The sequence below is a fragment of the Lolium rigidum genome, chromosome 7 (assembly GCF_022539505.1).
Source record: "Lolium rigidum isolate FL_2022 chromosome 7, APGP_CSIRO_Lrig_0.1, whole genome shotgun sequence".
Taxonomy (NCBI): domain Eukaryota; kingdom Viridiplantae; phylum Streptophyta; class Magnoliopsida; order Poales; family Poaceae; genus Lolium; species Lolium rigidum.
The window spans coordinates 22,629,550-22,645,787 of NC_061514.1; the positions used below are offsets into that span (position 1 = coordinate 22,629,550).

The 16,238-nt window shown below is 45.1% G+C and overlaps 3 protein-coding genes across 3 annotated transcripts; all 3 read left to right on the forward strand.

The window, feature by feature from the left end:
- Positions 1-1,055: 1,055 nt before the first annotated feature.
- LOC124674445 (3-isopropylmalate dehydrogenase 2, chloroplastic-like) lies at positions 1,056-4,446 on the forward strand. The gene is made up of 11 exons (XM_047210493.1): positions 1,056-1,412; positions 1,505-1,634; positions 1,771-1,882; positions 2,206-2,281; positions 2,408-2,496; positions 2,765-2,851; positions 3,131-3,247; positions 3,335-3,442; positions 3,557-3,610; positions 3,728-3,880; positions 4,133-4,446. The coding sequence occupies exons 1-11, from the start codon at positions 1,199-1,201 to the stop codon at positions 4,193-4,195; spliced, it is 1,203 nt and encodes a 400-aa protein (XP_047066449.1). The 5' UTR covers positions 1,056-1,198; the 3' UTR covers positions 4,196-4,446.
- A 3,948-nt stretch (positions 4,447-8,394) lies between these two features.
- LOC124671019 (organic cation/carnitine transporter 4-like) lies at positions 8,395-13,304 on the forward strand. The gene is made up of 11 exons (XM_047207464.1): positions 8,395-8,752; positions 8,865-9,690; positions 9,767-10,081; positions 10,465-10,550; positions 10,829-10,866; positions 10,964-11,035; positions 12,143-12,217; positions 12,323-12,397; positions 12,511-12,585; positions 12,681-12,731; positions 12,813-13,304. Exons 1-11 carry the CDS (start codon positions 8,395-8,397, stop codon positions 13,302-13,304), a joined length of 2,463 nt encoding a protein of 820 aa, XP_047063420.1.
- Positions 13,305-13,731: 427 nt separating this feature from the next.
- On the forward strand, positions 13,732-15,708 carry LOC124671020 (protein FAR1-RELATED SEQUENCE 5-like). The gene is made up of 5 exons (XM_047207465.1): positions 13,732-14,296; positions 14,373-14,387; positions 14,437-14,698; positions 14,786-15,510; positions 15,611-15,708. Exons 1-5 carry the CDS (start codon positions 13,732-13,734, stop codon positions 15,706-15,708), a joined length of 1,665 nt encoding a protein of 554 aa, XP_047063421.1.
- Positions 15,709-16,238: the final 530 nt, after the last annotated feature.

Consider the following 16,238-nt stretch of genomic DNA (forward strand, 5'->3'; position numbering starts at 1 on the left):
ATGAATTTGATTAGTGTCTTAATGGAGAAAAATGAGCCTCTCGTGAGCTAGCAAAATGAAAAAATACATAATTTGCTATGTTGAACCAGTTTTTCATGTGACATAAATTCCCTCCGTTCTATTTTATAGGGGCGTTTCCTATATGCCGACCAGGTCGGCACCTGCACCGCGCCGCACACCCCCGCGCGCGGTGTGGGCTGGCTCGGTTAGGCGTTTTTTCTCCTTTTCCTTTTCTTTTCCGTTTTCTATTTTTTTCTTTTCTGTTTTCTTTTCCATTGTTTCTTTTTTTTGTTCTCTCGTTTTATTTTTCTGTTTAAAAATAATTTTCGAAAATTTTCAAATTAAAAAAATGTTCAAGTTTGCAAATTTTGATCGAATTTCGAAATTTGAACATATTTTGAATCTTAATTTTTTTTCCAAATTTAAAAGAATTTTGAAGTTTGAACAAATTTTAAATTTTGAACGAATTTTGAAATCGGAACAAAATTTTAATCTTGAACCAAATTTGATATTTTACAAATTTAAATTTTGAACGTTTTTTGAAATTTTGAACAAAAATTTTGATTTTGTACAATTTTCATATTTTGGTCGATTTTCAAATTTTGAACGAATTTAAAATCGTACATTTTTGAAATCTGTGGACAGAAATTTTGAACAAAATTTGAAAATATAAAAAAACCTGTAAAAATGTTAGTTTTTATAAACAAAACTATAAAGAGCAAAAGAAAAAAATAAGAAAACGAAAAAGGAAAAGAGGTTACCTGATGGGCTGCAGCCCAGTTAATAGCCGAACCGAAGCAACGAAATCAGCGATAATGGGCCAAGCCCACAGACGACCGGGGGTGTGCGGGACGTGGTCTGCGCCGACCAGGTCGGCACATAGCACCACCCTTTTATAGGGCCGGATGAAGTAGTTCCTTTCTTTTAACACTAGGGGCAGTTCGATGAACCCATGGGCCGGGCCGGCTGGCCGCAGTTCTATTGGGCCGTTGGCATTTAGTTCACCGCATAGGCCCACCTACCTAAACGCAGGGCAACCCCACTAGCTAGTTCGCTGACTCCCTAATCCCCCAAGAGAAGGACGATAACCTGACCGGCGGCTGCCCTCCTCCGCCGCAACCACCGCCGCAGCACCGCTTCTGTCTCTGCTCCCACTAGCTGCGGCTGCCACTACAACCTCTCCGCGCCGGTGCTAGCGATGAATCAGCTCCAAGCTACGCCGCTCAAAACACTCAGCCTCTCCGGCCGGCGGAGCGCCGGCGCGGCGGCGCGGCCGCGGCGTCCGATGGTGGCCTTCCGGCCCTCCGCCGCGGCGAGGAGCTACAACATTACGCTCCTCCCCGGCGATGGCATCGGACCGGAGGTGGTCGCCGTCGCCAAGGACGCCCTCTCCCTCGTTGGCTCCAAGGAAGGCAAGCTCAGCTGACCTCCATCTCGCGCAGGCTCAATCCCTCAAACGCCGAGGGTGACGACGATGACCCTGTTGTTTTTTCCTGCGCCGCAGGGTTCGAGCTCCGGTTCCAGGAGATGCTGATGGGCGGCGCCGCGCTGGACGCCGTCGGCGTGCCCCTCCCCGACGAGACACTTGCGGCAGCGCGGGCCTCGGATGCCATCCTCCTCGGGGCGATCGGAGGGTGAGCCAGTGCAGTGCAGTGCGATGTTGATTGCAGCAACCACCGTAGTGGTTGTTGCAGCTTTGGGTTGCATTTGCTTGGGTCAGGATTAGGTATGTTCATCTGCGTTTTCAGTAACCAGATGTTATCGTTCTAGGTACAAGTGGGATAACAATGAGAAGCATCTCAAGCCAGAGACCGGGCTGCTCAGCATCCGTGCCGGGCTTGGCGTGTTTGCCAATCTGCGGCCGGCCACGGTGTTGCCACAGGTATATCAATATCCCGTCTTAGTTTCAATGCAATTCATGTAAGTACACTGCACTTTATTTGGCAACACTGCCGTCCATACTTTAGGTAGCTACTTGACTATATAACTCAAGTTGCATCCATGGTCATGTATCAATGCCAGCACCTGTAGTTTGTAGCAAATTGAGCAGTAGCTACACATGTCGGGTGGATGTACTTGGTCGTTTCGATTATTTACTGGTTATTTATATACGTATATATTAACTATACTATCCTGGTTTGGTGATGTTACTACTCAAATGTTCTCTTCGGTTACTTTTTCTTCTTTGACCTAACACTTCTGTAGTTAGTAGATGCATCTACTTTGAAGAAGGAGGTAGCTCAAGGAGTTGACATTATGGTTGTCAGAGAGCTTACTGGAGGTACTGCTGACTGAATTACGATGAACAAGGATGGCTAATCCTTTTTCATTGCGTTCTTACATATTTCCAAGTATATTATTTTGAAACCTGAAACTTATGCTCGTATTTTATTTTTCTGCTTCACAGGGATTTACTTCGGCAAACCTAGGGGTTTTGGAACCAATGACAAGGGAGAGGAAATTGGCTTCAACACTGAATTATATGCAGTTTCTGAGGTTACTCCACTTTCCCTAGACATTTGAGCCATTTCCCTGAAAAATAATTTCTTCAATGAGAGAGTCTCTGCTGGCCCCCAAGACATAAGCTTGAGCAAATCTACTGTTTGCTTTGTTTCGCTCTTTGTTTACTCTCAGATGTTAGATGTGTTTTCTGCAAGGATATCTCTAATCAAATTAAGAACTAGTCTGTTTGATACCATTTGATTGAGTAGTGCATTAATCGCTAACAACTCTGATGTCTGGTGTTAATGTGGTCTATCCCCAGATTGATCGTATTGCACGTGTTGCATTTGAAGTTGCTCGGAAGAGAGGAGGGAAACTTTGCTCAGTGGACAAGGCGAATGTGCTTGAGGTAATCGATTTATGCCAAATATCATTTCGAATTTCTTTTGTAGAATATGTTTGTACGGTCAACTTGTATTAAAGCTTGAACCGAGCCATGGAGTTATATTTGAGACAGCCGGATGTTTAGAGTTTCTACTGTTCTATCTTGGACATCTAGTTGATACAGCAATGATAACCCATCATTTTTCTGACGCTGGAAATCCCCTTGAAATTATAAGCTTACACATTCTGAATATTTTAATTTCGCACACACGCAGTACAACCTTTTGCTCTAATATTATTTTAGGCATCTATGCTTTGGAGGAAACGGGTAACTGCAATAGCTTCTGAATTCCCTGACGTCGAGCTCTCACACATGTACGTTGATAATGCTGCAATGCAGCTTGTTCGGAATCCCAAACAGGTTTGTTTCTCTGTATGTAACTTATTTCATCCTGAGTTAAGCAGTATGGGGATGTGCTGACCTACTGAATTCCCTGCATCATCACAGTTTGACACAATTGTGACAAACAATATTTTTGGTGACATATTATCCGACGAAGCATCAATGATCACGGGAAGCATTGGAATGCTCCCATCTGCCAGCGTTGGTGAATCGGTAATTGAGTCTCTTCAATGTTCTTACCAGTAAAATTAAATCGCCTGCAAGCGCTCATATTATCTGCTGAAAATGCTGGAAGAAAGTGCTGAAGGATCTTCCTTTTCTTTTCAGGGACCTGGTCTATTTGAACCTATCCATGGCTCTGCCCCTGACATTGCTGGCCAGGTGATGAAACTTGTATTTTCAGAAATTTCTGTGTGTTCACAAAGCAGAGCTTTCCTTAGATACTACTATGTTGTCTTTTGATCTGTAACTTGGTCTGAAAATCTGCATCGATTGCAGGACAAGGCAAACCCATTAGCTACGATTCTTAGTGCTGCGATGCTATTGAAATATGGCCTTGGAATAGAAAGCGCTGCGAAGAGAATTGAAGCAGCGGTAACAGCGACACTGGACAATGGGTTCCGAACTGGGGACATATACTCTCCTGGAACGGTAAGATTGGTCTGTTCAACATCATTGATGAATATATAGTCCCTGTCGAATGATTGCTGCATTTATGTTAAAGAGACAGTTGAACGCCTAGTATCTGCTTTCTATGTTTCTGCAAAACAAAAAATCAAACCCTTTTGCAGTTCGTAGCATGTTGAACGCAAGCCGTGTGACCACTTGAGCAAGCACTAGTTTATGCTCTTTCTCTTGTTTCCTCTTTTCCGAAACTTATGCTGTCAAGTTCTTGCGCTGCAGACACTGGTCGGATGCAAGCGGATGGGAGAGGAAGTCCTCAAGGCTCTAGAGTCGCAGAAGTAAACTGATAGCCGTTGGTCGGTGCGTATGCCTCTGATATGGGATGGTGGATTGTGCAATTTTGATTTTATTGGCCTGCTCTGCCCTTGTAGTTTGGCGCAGGAATTTAGGCAACGGATGTGCTGTTGCTTAATTGGACAGATCTTGTCGTGCAACTGGACTGAATTTTGGTCCCTGGCGAATAAAAATGGGGATGGAAGCTTTCCCTTTGTCTAGCTGAAAAAAAACATAATTACAAAAATTATTTTTGAACACTAATCTAGTGACGTTATTTTTGATCAGATGAATCACATATTCACAAAATAGTTACTGGTCGTGTCAGTCTTGCGCAGTAACAGTTCGCCCTTCGATCACAGTGAAATTCTACTGGGCCGGGTTGAGCGCGCGGCCGGTCTACTACGATGATGTAAAGCGTACAGGAGGAGAGTAATAGTAGCGCGCGCGGGAGCCTACTCGGGCTCGAATCGTATCCGGTTCCAAGAGGTGAACCTTTTGCGGCCGACTACTACTAATACCATGTGATGTAGCCGCACTGCCTGCGTCCTGCAGATCGGAGACATCGTAGGAAGAAGAAGCTGCACGATCTTCTTGTCCATCCGGACAAGGTAGATCGATGGACAGATCTTGTGAATCCAAGTCCCTCTTCACGAATCCGGAGGAGGGGGAGGAGGATGAGGCAACAATGGAGCTGCTCGAGGAGCTGAGCACGGCCGGGTTCGAACTGTACAAACCGACGATGGACAATGCCGGTGACGATGACGAATCCATCCCTGCCTGGGTTCTCGCCCTCGTCGGAGAAGGAGCAGCCACCGTCGACAGTTCTCCAGCCACGGAGGAGGAGCCAGCGGTCGTTGACTCCGAGTTGGCGTCGCGGATGGAGGAGGCAGAGGACGTGGTGGACAGCGGCAGATCGGCCATGGAGATGGCTATGGAGATGTCCGCCGAGGAGGAGGAATTCGCTTCCTACAGAAGCGACTGGGAATCGAGGTGGGGGGCGGACGGGTGGGGCTACTTCTGCGACATGAGTGAGCAAACATCACTTAACCATCTTTGCTTGTCGTGTTGGGGGGATTGATCTCATGCATATCACTTTGATGCATGCAGCGACGGTGAGCTCAATGCAATACACGCACTTGACGCCGAGTGTCATCCGCCGGGCCGAGGGCATCGTCGACGCCACCTTGCAGATCTTCTCCATCAAACTAGCGGAGATCAAAGGCGGCCTGGAGTGGCCACTGTCCGTCTATGGCGTGGTCGCTGCCCGGGACGCTGTTGATCACAACCGCAACCTCCTCTTCTGTCGACATAGAAGGTGCAGCCAGAAAATCAAGCAAGATGTACGTGCATCCTCTTTCTTTGCTCTTATTTTTTCCTTTTCTGAATGCTGCTGGATGTCTGCCTAGGCCATCTCTTGTTGATTTAATAATGTGGGTGATTCATTGGTGACACGCGCTTGCAGGATCCTTTTCTATGCTTGACCGGCCCGTCGCGCGCAATCGTGCTTACTGTTTTGGAACCGGTTGTCTTTGAGATCCAGCTCAAAGTACAAGGCAAAACGGCGTCTGAAGATAGAGCATTGATCAGCGCCACGTCCGACTACACAAGAGTAGGGCGTGGTCGTGGTGTACGCACCATTTGCTTCGAGAACTGCTTCTGCACCGCAGAGATATGTGTCGAGCGAGTTTCTGAGACGGTCCAGGCAACTATCTTCGGCGTCCGAGTTGTCAAAGGGGGGTCGGAGCCTTTTGAATACGGATGCCGGGTCGCTTGCCACTCACCGTCTGGTGCCTTTAAGCTCATCGATGGTAAAGTCACTTATGTTGCTAGTTCCACATCTCCTCAAGTCGTGCTGTTCGATTCTCGTTGTAGAGGGATGCTTAAAGGTTTCGATGGCTACTACATTGATCTGTCAAGGCAAGTTGTTTCTGTAGAGCTCGAAGGAAGCCTCAAAGTCGTCGTAGATGCCTACTCTTCATCTGGTGATATTGCCGCGCAAGGTCATGTCTCCTTCACGCCTGAAACTTGCAACGTAAGTCGGGAGAGGTTTTATGTTGGCGACGCTCAGGTGGAGGTTAGCGTTGCTTGGTCACTTCTTGTCTCCGACAAGCGTGATATCGCGCTCGAGGGATGGGTGTCTGAGTTTTCTACTATGTGAGTGTTTCAGAGAGGAAGGCCGGAGTTGGTCTACCAAACCTTTGCTTCGAACCGTAGTAGCAATTTGCTACCTAAGAGATGTCCATCTACAAGTGTATGGAGTACTAATAATTTGTGTATTGACTGCCACACTAAATCATCCAATGTTTTCTTTAACTATAAGGTACATCAAATGATAAAAAAATTACTGACCTTTGGCGTTAGAAATTTCTTAGATACTTGCGGAACCACCAAATAGGACGTCCCTAGGGCACCAAAAACCAAAAAAACCATTCAAACCATGTATCGGTAGTAACTGTTACTGGAAATTCTCGAAACCGAAAAATGTGCGCAATAGTTCATGAAAATGGGCAGAAAACATGAAAATATGAGTTTTGATGACGCCACTCAGACCATGTATCCATGATCACGATCTCTAGAAATGGTCATGAGAACCGAAAATTCGATGCTATAGCCCACAAAAATGGGCCGAAAACATGAAAAAGGCAAGTTTTAGCGATGCCTCTCAAACCATATACCGGTGGTCACGGTCGCTGGCAATTGTCCCGAGAACCAAAAATTATCTGCTATAGCCCATGAAAATCGGCAGAATAGATGAAAAAGGCGAGTCAACCATGTATCGGTGGTCACGGTCGCTGGAAATTGTCCCCGGTTCAAAAAATGCGCTCTACCGCCCACGAAATGGGCAGAAAAGAAGAAAAATGCGAGTATTGGCGACACCCGTCTAACCATGTATCGGTGGTCACGGTTGGTGGGGTTTTTCTCTGGCAACAAAAAATTGCATGCTATAGACCACGAAAATGGGTAGAATACATGAAAAAGGCAAGTTTTGCCACCGCTCGTCTAACCATGTATGGTCACCGTCGCTCGAAATCGTCGCTCGAAATCGTCTAGGAACTGAAAACTATGAGAGCGAGTAACCCTACTCGTAACCCTACTCGTAACGTTGAGAATGTCTAATTAATTTGCACGAGAAAAGACAAATAGGGGAGTATCCTACTACAATGGAACACTAGTTTTCGCGAAGCTTCTGAAACCATGTATCGGTGGTCATGCATGGTCACTGGTAATCATCTTTTGAATTGAAAAATGTGCACTATAGCTAATGAAAATGGGTAGAAAACATGAAAAATATGAGTTTTGGTGACTCCACTCAAACTATGTATAGATGGTCATATTCGCTAGAAATTGTCTCGAGAACCGAAAAGTATGCACAATAGCTCATGAAAAAATGGGTAGAAAACATGAAAAGTACGAGTTTTAGCGCCGCTACTCCCAAAAGGATCACAATGTATCGATCAATATTACAATCAATATTTTCGCAACATCGTAATTTCTATCGGGCAGCAACAAGTCGGAGCGGTGGTTGTTGGCTTCAGCTTGGGGAAGAAGTGTTTGCACACTTAGCAGCTGCACGGCCGATGGGGCCCTCGGTATCGTAGCTCCATTGCAGATCTAGTCGTGCGGCTGCATATCCGGCCGTCTAAGGGGGATCACATATTGAACTTGAGGAGGAAGAGGATGGCACATAGGAGGAAGAGGGAGGCGGCGATGAATCGCAAGCATAGGAGGAATGCGGAAGCACGCCGCTGGGAAAGCAAGGCGGTGGCGGCGTGGGTCGGGAGTGTGTGGTGGATCAAGGTGGCCGATGGCGTCGGGTCGCGGTCGCCTTACCGAGAGAGCGAGGAAGGGGAGCTATGTCGGGGCGACATCGGATTTGGTCGGATGTTGGTCAATGGTTTTTGGAAATAAGGAATGGTGCGCCACATCCTTTATCCTTTTATTAACGGAGCGAGTAACCCTAGTCGTAACGTTGAGCATGTCTAATTAATTTGCACGAGGAAAAGACAAATAGGGGAGTATCCTACTACAAATCGGAGACGAGTGGAACGATCCACGCACGCACGCACGCAATGCCCGCGACTTGTTTTCTCTGTCCATCACCAGCGTAGCTCCGTGACCGTCTCCTAGCTAGGTCCTAGCTGCGCATAGTAATAGAGCACCCGAATCTCGGTAGTAGAAGAACGCACAGAGGGGCCGTGCCCATCATGGAGGCTCTTCTCGGTGGTGGGGCTAGCCGGCGCGTGAGCATCGACGACGCGCTTGCTGAGCACGCGGGGCAGTTGGGTCGGTGGCAGCTGCGGCACTTCGTGCTGGTGTCGGCGGCGTGGGCGCTGGAGGCGCTGAACACCATGGTGATCATCTTCGCGGACCGTGAGCCGGCCATGGCATGCCCGGCTGGGGACGGGCAGTGCGGCGATCCGTGCGGCGGCGCGGCACCGGCAGCCGGGTGGGTGTGGACGCAGGGGACCGGCTCGTCGACAGTGGCAGAGTGGGGGCTCGTGTGCGGCCAGAGCTACAAGGTGGGGCTCGTCCAAGCCCTCTTCTTCGCCGGCTGCTTGATCGGTAGGTCCATTAGTAGTGCATCTATATATCGGCCTTGTGGCCGGAGATCGACGGCATGTATCGGTAGTTTACATTACCGCATTCCGTTTGTTTTACTTACTTGTGCCCGCAGGCTCCGGTGTGTTCGGCCACCTATCAGACTCGTTCCTGGGCCGGAAGGGTGCCCTCCAGCTCGCCTGCACTCTCAACGCCGTCTTCGCCCTCCTCACGTCCATCGCCCCCAACTACTGGGCCTACGCCGCCCTACGCGTCCTCACCGGCTTCAGCAACGGCAGCGTCGGCTTCTGCTCCTTTGTCCTCGCCAACGAGCCCATCGGCCCCTCCCGCCGCGGGGTCGCCGGCATGTCCGCCTTCTACTTCTTCTCCGGCGGCGTTGTGGTCCTCGCCGGAGTCGCCGCCATCTTCCAGTCCTCCTGGCGCCTGCTCTACGTGGTCGCCTCCCTGGCCTCGCTCGTCTACCTTGTCGCCGTCTTGCCCTTCGTGTCCGAGTCGCCCCGCTGGTACCTCGTGCGGGGACGCGCCGACGACGCCATCCGCGTCCTGCGCGACATCGCGTCCACCAACGGCAGCCGCATCCCCGACGGTGTCACGCTCAAGTTCGACGACGACAAGCTGGCTGGCGGGGAGTCCTCCTCGTCGGCCTCGATCCTGGACGTGCTGCGGTCGAGGACGACACGGCGTAGGCTCGTCTTGTCCGTGCTCATCAACCTGCTCTGCGCGGTGGTCTACTACGGGCTGAGCCTCAACGTGGGCAACCTCAGGACCAACCTGTACGTCAGCGTGGCCGTGAACGCGCTCGCCGAGATGCCCGCCTTCCTGCTCACCACGCTCTTCATCGACCGTTTCGGCAGAAAGCCGCTCGCCATAAGCACCTTGCTTCTCAGCGGCGTCTTCTGCACAGCCGGCAGCCTCATCTCTGCCGCCGACGACTCAATGAGGTACGTACTAGTACTAAGAAAATTTTCTAAAGTTTCTATGTTCTCATTAACTTGTTCTGGCATGCACTGCACGCAGCGTCGCCAAGATGGCATGCAGCGTCGTGGGGATCTTCGGAATGGCGGCGACGTACAACCTATTGTTCATATACACCTCAGAGCTATTCCCTACGGTGGTGCGGAACGCGGCGCTGGGGTGTACCGGGCAGGCAACGCGGATGGGGGCGATACTTGCGCCGTTGGTGGTGGTGCTCGGGGAGCGGGTGCCATTCGCGGTGTTCGGCGTGGCTGGGATCCTAAGCGCCCTGCTCGTCTTCTACCTCCCAGAGACAATGAACAAGCCTTTGTATGACACCATGGCCGGCCTAGAGGAAGGGGAGAAGACCCTCTTCAAGTAAACAAAATGTGTGCGCCTAGAGTGTCTTAAAAAAAAGGGAGTCTTTAACGCTCAGTCGACTGAGACATAAGCTATGTCTCAGTCAACTCACGTCATCTTTCTTGTCTTTGTATTTCTTTGTCTTGGGCTGTCCAGTTGACTTTGTTGGGCCATAGATCTGGGAGTTGTCAGGCCAATTTTTGTTATTGGGCTTCTTCAGAAACAAAAGCCCAACTTGAAGCGTACGAAATCAACAACTACCAGATCTCTCTCGATCATCAGAAAGCAGGATAAAAATTACAAAAATGCCCCTGGCGATTACGAGAAGCAGGAAATAACGCAAGGCAACACAACCACTCCCAGATTCGTTTCCTTTCTTCCACCTCCAGCTAAAACTACAGGAAGAACAATGAAGGAGCAGATCTGACGAGAGGGGACGAGTTCTTGAAGAAAATTGGAACAATGGATCTGACAGAAGTTTACCATGGTAAAACTCTCTCTCGATCTGTCTTTCTGGCCGAACTCTGACGACCAGTAAACCTTGCTCACCCCTTTCCCCCAAAAATCTTGCTAAAACTTGATTCATCATTGGTCAGTTCTTGAAGAAACTGAACCAACCTTGCTACAACCTGATGCATCAAGAACAAAAACCTTGCTCAGCCCTTTCCCCAAAAAAATTTGCTAAAACGTGATGCATCATTGGTCAGTTCTTGAAAATTTCATTAATTGCTAGTAGCTGACATCTTTAAATTTCATTTGCAACAGATTCTAATTTGGACGTTGATTTCATAATAGGAACCCAGGTAAACAGCACAAAAATGGCTACAATTTTTATAAAAACAAATTTGAATCAAAGATCATATACAGAGTTAGAAATCCAACACTGCAAAACATTTTTAGATACCCAAGTACACATACCTAGAGGATGGAGGAACCAGTAGCAAGAATTACAGCAACTTCTGCCCGAATCAGGTACCTCTTCTCTGAATCAACTTATGCATGTACCCGCATGATACCTGCAAAAAATACAGTATCAAAGATCATATAATCGAGTACATGGATTCAAAATCTGAGCTCATGCAATCTGATAGTTCAGACTCGATGGTCGTGAGTATGAAAAATCTTGGTAAAACTACATGTCTGACCAAATGCAAGCATGTACATATCCAAAAATCTCCTCTACAGGCTACTATGGTTATGTCAGTATATATCACAAATTCTGGCCCAAGCAACTATACTACCAACTGCAACAAGCCTCGGTATTGAACAAGACATTCCTGAGTGGTCCTATCATGAAAACATTGAAAAAATGTATACTACTCCTATCAGAAGCCTGGACAAGCACAACATATTATCACTGCAAACTTCACTGACAAAAATGCTGTGCGCAAAGGTCCTCACAGAATTAAACCTCATCTTCATTGTTTACTTGTACTCACAATGCGTGCTTATATTTTATTATGTTTACCAAACCAATTCAACAAACCAGACATGGCATCTAGATAAGACACAGCGACAACAGAGGATCAGATCAAATCACCTTCCTCACGACCCGCACGCGGCATCCGGCCATCCCATCCTTCCTCCCTCCTCCAAACACCTGCACCCACAACACAAAAGAAACCTTCAGAAACCACTGCAAAAGGAACTACGGGTCTGCGGTCGAAGAGGTGTTCCCGTGCCTTGGACCAGGCGGCGACAACGGTTATGATGAAATAATTATACCTCACATTTGCATGTTGTACACTTCCGCCTCACTTGTTGTCAGGCAGAAGTGTTTGCACCCAAAAAAAATAGACGGAAGTATTTGTGTACAAAAAGAAAGAAAGCATGCAATTGTGAGGTATACCGACCTTAAACAACAAGTCATCTAATGTTACTTTGTTAAGAAGCACCCAACTAAAAATACAAAAAGTTGTTTACTTCGGTATTTATTCCAAGACTATATAAGTAGTAATTTGTTGTGGAACAGTATTTTTAATTTCTAGCATATAAGTTGTTTACTTGTGCATTAATTGTCAAGACTATATACAAAAGCACACTATATTGGAAGTATATGACTGTTAATTTTCCATGCAGAATAAAATTGAAGCTCACACAGCAAGCTATACTTTGAACAGCTATACTTTGAACAGCAACTATGTTAATATGCAGGTTAGTTTGATTTACTTTCTGAACTATATATCAAAACATGAATTACAAACTCAACATTGTCAACTTACTGTTGCTTACATATGTTTTAATGAACTTGATGTTTAGACTAAGACACCACCATGGACATATGACTACAACTCAAAGGAAGCTGAACAAGGTGACCTTGAAGATCGCTATGCTGTAAGTTGTTCCATACTAACTTTAGTACATAATTATATGATCATAAAAACATTGAAATATGGGATAATGGGATGACAGATTGATTAATGACTTATTTGAAACTAAAAATGCAGATATCCTTATCACAAGGTAATGGTATGTCCTTCACGGAAATGTTGTTGTCTGTCGAAGCACCATCAACATCACGAGTAACAAGCAACATACATATCGCAGGGAAAATGTTTTAATAAGAAAGTTCTTGGTTGTTTAAACTGACTATTATTGTAAAAATATAAATTTGCAGAGCTATCTACAAAGCAATTTCAATGGAATGGAAGAGGGAATGGGTTCAGAGGTAATTACATGTGACTACAAATTAGCTGCGGATTATATTTAACTACGGATTATATTTAACCAAAAATTGAAAAATGTGCAGAACAAGACATTCATGATAACTGGCAGATATGCAAGTTCCCAGTCTACACTCCTAGATGTACAAGAAGAAGAAGAAGAAGAAGAAGAAGCTTATAAGCAACCAGTATTTGGCCATGAAGATGAAGAATTAGATGAAGATGAGACAAATATTGGAAATGAAGATTTGCCGAATTATGGTTCAGATAGCTATTACAATTGGCAATTTGATCACAATGAAAATCAGAATAATGATCCAGTACATAATGGTCAGCATATTCCAGAGGAAAATAACAGTTTCGACAATGAAACTCACAATAATGAAGATGGTGAAGAAGTAGATATGGACATGCCTGAAGGAGTGGAGAAGCTAACTCAAGAAGATATCCGTATTTTCCTTGAAAATGAAAGTGTTGTTGCAGCATTACAAGCTAGTCAGGAAGTTACTGGGCATCATGCTCCACACTTAAACATGGTATTTAACACTCGAAGAGGAAGCCTACAAATTTTACAATGAATATGCTTCAATTTGTGTATTCTCTCGTGAAGAAAGCGGGAAACTACAAAGGCAAAAATATTGGAAATGCTATTGGCACGAGAAGAACTTACACATGCGGTAAGTTTGGAAAAGTAGTTGCTCCCGAGGTAATTGAGGAAAGGAAGAAGAAGAGACAAGAGAGAAACCAACAGAGAGCCGGTTCGGACCGCCACCTAAAACAAGAAAAAGGAGAAGAAATGTAAATCCTGTTTCGAGGTTGCAAAGCCAAAATGGTGGTTACACTAAAAGGAGACAAGTGGGTTATCACAAACCTAGAGTTGCACCACAACCATGAGTTAAGCCGCCCGATGAGAGCAAATTCCTGGCATCCCATAGACATATGACTGATCAAGAGAAGCTCTTCATTCGCACTTTCACTTCGTGAAGCTTCCGAAGACGAAACATAATGGCAATACTCACATACCTGCGAGGAGGAAAGCCAAAGAATGTTCCTTACAACAAGAAATATGTGAGCAATGTCATGACTGCAATCAGATTAGAAGACAACACAAATGATATGATGAAAGTTCTATCTTATTTTAGGCAGAGGCAAGAAGAAGATCCAAGGTTCTACTATAATTTTGATCTTGGAGAAGGGAACAAGGTCAAATGCATATTTTGGTCTGATGGATTTTCTCGACACATGTATGACTTATATGGTGATTGCCTTAGCTTCGACACAACATTCAAGACTAACAAGTATAACCTCCCATTTGCTCCTTTTGTCGGAGTGACAGGACATGGCCACAACTGCCTATTTTCTTGTGCAATAATCAATAATGAACAAGCAAGTACCTTTGAGTGGCTATTCGGGGAATTCCTCATATGTATGGGAGGGAAGCATCCTGCAACAATTATCACAGATCAAGATGCTGCAATGGCAAAAGCAATAGATGAAGTTTTCAAACAAACTTGTCATAGAAACTGCTTCTTCCATATCAAGAGAAAGTCGGAAGAGAAGTGTGGAGGAAGCTTCGATAAAATACCAAACCTTCATGCAGATTTCTCCGATATTCGCGCAACTCACCGACTATAGCTGAATTTGAGCATTTGTGGCCAGAGATGATTTCCAGATAAAATGTTGGACACCTGAAATACTTGAAAATTATGTGGGAAAACAGAGCGAAGTTTGTCCCTGTTTACTTCAAGCATAACTTCTTACCTTTCATTCACTCAACTGCTAGAAGTGAGGGAACTAATGCAATCTTTAAAGACAATGTGGGGTCTACATATAGTGTTATCAGCTTCTTGGGTGAGTACCAGAAAATATCTGAAAACATAGAGGAATTGGAAAGAGAACAAGATTCAGTAACAAGGATAACAGAGCCAGACTATTGGGTGCGTAGCGAGATAGAACTTCAAGCTGGTCGCATGTACAACCGGAAAATCTTCTATCGTTTCCGGAAACAAATAATGTTCACAACAAAATTGCATGTTCAGGAGGTTCAAAAGTTTGTCAGGTATGAGGTCTACAAGACACCTATGCTACAACTGCAAGATTTCAGGTCCAGAAAGTATCTTGTTTCTGTAAACCTACAAGCAGAAGAATTCGCCTGTATATGCTGCAAGTTTGAGAAGGATGGCATAATATGTGCACATATACTGAGGGTCCTCATCCACCTTAACTTGTCAGAGCTTCCTGAAAAATACTACATCAGTAGGTGGAGGCCAAAAGATAGAAAATACATCAGAGATAAGCAGTCCATCCCAATAGATCTAACAACAAGTAACAAACATCTGAGATACTGCGTGCTATCTAGGAAATTTTGCAATATTGCCTCTGAAGGAGCTGTGACTGAAAGGAAATACTTGTTCTTGCTGGATGAAATCAAAAGGATAGAGGACAGACTAGATGAGATGACTCAAGAAGATGAAACTGCGGAATTCCAGAAAAGAGAAAAGGGCAAACAACCATCTGCAACAAGTGAACAGCAAAAAGCAAGAGAACAGCAACATAAAGATGGTTTCCCTGATAATCTACAAGATCCTGATGTTGTTTCTTCGAAAGGACGTCCAGAAAATTCTAAACGACAAAGGACATTCGTTGAAGAATTGCTGTCAAAAAATCAAATTACATGCAGCCACTGTGGTTCACATCACCATAACATTGCTACATGTACAATGAGGCACATACCCAAGTCATTTTTTGAGAAAAGTGTCAAAACCAGCAACAAGAAGACAGCGGGTAAAAACAAAACATTAGCTAAAAAAGAGCAATTATAATGTATTTCCTATGTTTATAATGTTTAGAAACTAATTCCTAGAGAATTTTCATTTTGTTGCAGGTAAAGCTGATGCTGAGAAGTCAACAAAGAAGCAAACACAAAAGAGAAACCAGGCGAAATCAACAGGCAACATGAAGAAGACATCGTCAAAAAGCTAGGGCAAAAAATGCCTCTAAAAAAGCAAGCTGGAGATTTGTGTGAAAAAGATTCTAGCTATTTATTGATGTTGTGAAGTAGATTCTAAACAATGAATCTGAGATACTGGAGCAAATAAATGTAATAGTACTAGTCATACGTGGAAAAAAGCTTCTGCATTTCTTCTCTCGTGTCGGATTCCGATATGTCTTCTCGCATTTCTTAACAAAAGCTTGTCATACATGTCTTTACTTATGAAAGGTGAAAAATATGCAGTTGTCATGGTACTTATAGAAAAAGACAGTAAAGCAACCAGAGGCTGTTTCCGCATATCCAAAAAAAGTTCAAACAACACAGATAATGTGAATGCTAAAAACATATAAAGCACACCATGAACATAACTATTTGAATAAAAAGAAGACATTCATAACACTCGAAAAGAAACAAAGACACTAAAACGTTGTTCTCCGATAACACTCGAAAGGTCTGAGATAACATGCCATGTTCTCCGATAACAGGGCGACAGAACTTATATACACGTCTCTTTGAATTT

Bases quoted from the DNA above. Each gene is read 5' to 3' on its own strand.
- LOC124674445 (XM_047210493.1), top strand. From the start codon at position 1,199: ATGAATCAGCTCCAAGCTACGCCGCTCAAAACACTCAGCCTCTCCGGC. The intron at 1,413-1,504 runs GCAAGCTCAGCT...CCTGCGCCGCAG, and splicing joins CCTCGTTGGCTCCAAGGAAG to GGTTCGAGCTCCGGTTCCAG. The intron at 3,611-3,727 runs GTGATGAAACTT...CATCGATTGCAG, and splicing joins CCCCTGACATTGCTGGCCAG to GACAAGGCAAACCCATTAGC.
- LOC124671019 (XM_047207464.1), top strand. From the start codon at position 8,395: ATGGAGGCTCTTCTCGGTGGTGGGGCTAGCCGGCGCGTGAGCATCGAC. The intron at 11,036-12,142 runs GTACCTCTTCTC...TTTTCCATGCAG, and splicing joins GCAACTTCTGCCCGAATCAG to AATAAAATTGAAGCTCACAC. The intron at 12,218-12,322 runs GTTAGTTTGATT...CTTGATGTTTAG, and splicing joins GCAACTATGTTAATATGCAG to ACTAAGACACCACCATGGAC.
- LOC124671020 (XM_047207465.1), top strand. From the start codon at position 13,732: ATGGCAATACTCACATACCTGCGAGGAGGAAAGCCAAAGAATGTTCCT. The intron at 14,699-14,785 runs GTACAACCGGAA...AAAGTTTGTCAG, and splicing joins GAACTTCAAGCTGGTCGCAT to GTATGAGGTCTACAAGACAC. The intron at 15,511-15,610 runs GTAAAAACAAAA...ATTTTGTTGCAG, and splicing joins CAGCAACAAGAAGACAGCGG to GTAAAGCTGATGCTGAGAAG.